This window comes from Austrofundulus limnaeus, unplaced genomic scaffold, assembly GCF_001266775.1.
Source record: "Austrofundulus limnaeus strain Quisiro unplaced genomic scaffold, Austrofundulus_limnaeus-1.0 Scaffold27, whole genome shotgun sequence".
In the NCBI taxonomy this organism is placed as follows: domain Eukaryota; kingdom Metazoa; phylum Chordata; class Actinopteri; order Cyprinodontiformes; family Rivulidae; genus Austrofundulus; species Austrofundulus limnaeus.
Genome location: NW_013952429.1, coordinates 2,062,142 through 2,065,015, shown reverse-complemented (window position 1 = coordinate 2,065,015; position 2,874 = coordinate 2,062,142). Strand labels below are relative to the sequence as shown.

At 40.1% G+C, this 2,874-nt stretch overlaps 1 protein-coding gene across 1 annotated transcript in view; it reads left to right on the top strand.

Moving 5' to 3' along the window:
* The window catches only part of LOC106515257 (zinc finger protein OZF-like), a gene marked incomplete in the record, with an annotated part of 24,860 nt that extends 23,261 nt beyond the window's left edge, over nt 1-1,599 (top strand). Inside the window, 1 exon segment of the mRNA XM_014004954.1 lies at nt 11-1,599. Within this exon segment, the coding sequence (XP_013860408.1) occupies nt 11-1,584 (1,574 nt within the window).
* Between the last annotated feature and the right edge of the window lie 1,275 nt (nt 1,600-2,874).

Below are 2,874 nucleotides of genomic sequence, written 5' to 3'. Positions count from 1 at the left end.
CCCCTCAAATTAAAAGAGGAAGAGGAGGAACCCTGGACCAGTCTGGAGGGAGACAAAGTTGTGAAAGAGGAAATTGATGTCACCAGCTTTACAGTCACTGCAGTTCCTTTGAAAAGTGAAGATGATGAAGAGAAGCCTCTGTTCTCAGAGCTACATCAGCACCAGGTGGAGGACAGAGATCTTCCAACCTGCAGCTCAGCTGGTCAGATGGAAACAGCAACTGATGAAGAGGATTGTGGAGGACCTGAAACTACCAGTAACCCAGATGGAAATACTTACAAAAACAGTTCCAGCTCTTCAGAGACTGAACTCAGTGAGGATTATAACGACGACGAGGATGTGAACAATCCTGAMTYTCAGCTGAAGAATTTGTCAGTTTCTGGGCAAAAAACTAAAGAAAGGAACAAAGAATGGAAGAAGAGAAGAGCTCCTGAGTCAGGAGTGAACGCTGTCAAAAAATCTGAGAATGGTAAGCAGTATATCAGCAACATGTCTCTTAAGAGTCACATGTCCAGTGATTTAGGAGACCAGACAGAAACAAAATTATTCAAGTGTAATGATTGTGGTAAGAAATTTACAAGAAAATGTGTTTTAAAAGCTCACATGAGAGTCCACACAGGAGACAATCCATTTCCTTGTGATCTTTGTGGACAAAGGTTTAGCCAAAAGTCATATTTAAACAGACACTTGAGAGTCCACGCAGGAGAAAAACCATTTTCTTGTGATGTTTGTGGACAAAGTTTTAGCCAAAAGTCAAATTTAAACGCACACATGAAAGTCCACACAGGAGAGAAACCATTTCCTTGTGATCTTTGTGGAAAAGGTTTTAGCCAAAAGTCAAGTTTAAACAAACACAGGAGGTTCCACACAGGAGACAAACCATTTCCTTGTGGTCGTTGTGAACAAAGATTTAGCCAAAAGTCAGGTTTGAACTCACACAGGAGAGTCCACACAGGAGAAAAACCCTTTCCTTGTGATCTTTGTGGAAAAGGATTTAGCCAAAAGTCACATTTAAACACACACAGGAGAGTCCACACAGGAGACAAACCATTTCCTTGTGATATTTGTGGACAAAGATTTAGGCTTAAGTATAATTTAAACTTACACATGAGAGTTCACACAGGAGACAAACCATTTCCTTGTGATGTTTGTGGACAAAGATTTAATCAAAAGTCAAATTTAAACTCACACATCAGAGTCCACACAGGAGACAAACCATTTCCTTGTGATGTTTGTGGACAAAGATTTAGTCAACAGTCAAATTTAAACTCACACATGAGAGTCCACACAGGAGACAAACCATTTCCTTGTGATCTTTGTGGACAAAGATTTAGTGAAAAGTCTAATTTAAACTCACACATGAGAGTCCACACTGGAGACAAACCATTTCCTTGTGATGTTTGTGGTCAAAGATTTAGCCAAAAGTCATCTTTAAACAGACACATGAGAGTCCACACAGGAGACAAACCATTTCCTTGTGATGTTTCTGAATGAAGATTTAGCTGTAACACAATTTTAGATACTCACATGAGAATCTACACCACAGAGAAAACGGTTCCTCTTTTAATATTAAAACGGCTCTAATGGTGCATTCACACCAAACGCATTTTCAGCATCAGGAGCATCAGGTTTACATGCAAAGTCWATGGTGGACGCGCTTCAAGCAGCGTTGGGACGTTCTGCTGCGCGTCAAGCGCGATTAGAGTAGCGCGATCTGAGCGTTTGATGCACTTGATGCGCAAATCGCTTAAGATGGAAAATCTGAACTTCTGCAGCTCGACGCGCCGCATCAACCAATCAGAGAGACTCCACTGTGTGACGTAGTGACAGATTTCCCGACGAGACAGTTTACTGAATGATGTCCACTAACCTAAAACAGATAGAGAGGAGCTCTTTAGCTGAAATCGAGTGCCGGTAGTCGGTGTMCAGACAGGGATATCCGCACCAATGCGTGGCAGCGGCTCATCAGACTGGACTCGGGACAAAAATAGTTCTGAAAACGAGCTGCCAGCCTCTCTCGCAACTCCTGGGTGATGAAACTCACTAAACTCAGAATGTCTCTGAATTATTTATCTGATGAGCGTGACATGCTCTTGCTCTCTGTAAATAAAGCAAAGTCACTTCCTATATTTCATCCGACATTAAACAGAGCCCGGCAGAGGAGAGACYGGCAGAGGAGGGAGGGGGCGGGGAGGCTCTTGACGTGCGAGCACTTCAAGAGCTGACCTGCGTCTGACCTCAAAGTGCACAAGCGTCCAACTTGAAGCGTTGGATGCGATTTTGATGCTGAAATTGCGTTAGGTGTGAACGCAGCATTAGAGACACACATCAGGTCCCACTAAACTGAATGTTCACAAATTCAATGTTTTTTTTTATTTTTAATTTTAATTTATTTATTTGGYCATTTATCACTGGAACCATCCACAACTCAAGTATGTGTATGTTGTGTCTTCTGAATTTTGTAAATGCCTTATGAAATGTATGTGTATGTGTTCTTTTTTTTTATTTACACTTTATGGGTAACAGTTAAAACAACCGGTGCTTTTAATTCACTGTGTGTGTTTGTACATATTCCTGATGTCTATCCTTTCATCTTTCACATTATAATTCATGTATAATTCAGTTGTTAGACAGACAAATCAGTTTCAGTTACAGATATTTTTTGTTGTTTAGCCAGTACTTCCCGTCTTTATCTGAATGAAAACAAATTGAAAAAAAAAACTGTTATTTTGCAACCAGATAATAAATATTGGAAAGATTTAAAATAAACATTTTACTCAAATGTTTGATTTTTTTCCCCCCAACACATCTCATGTTGCATCTATATCTAAGCATTACATCTAAATATTAAATCTATTTCTGCCTCATATATCT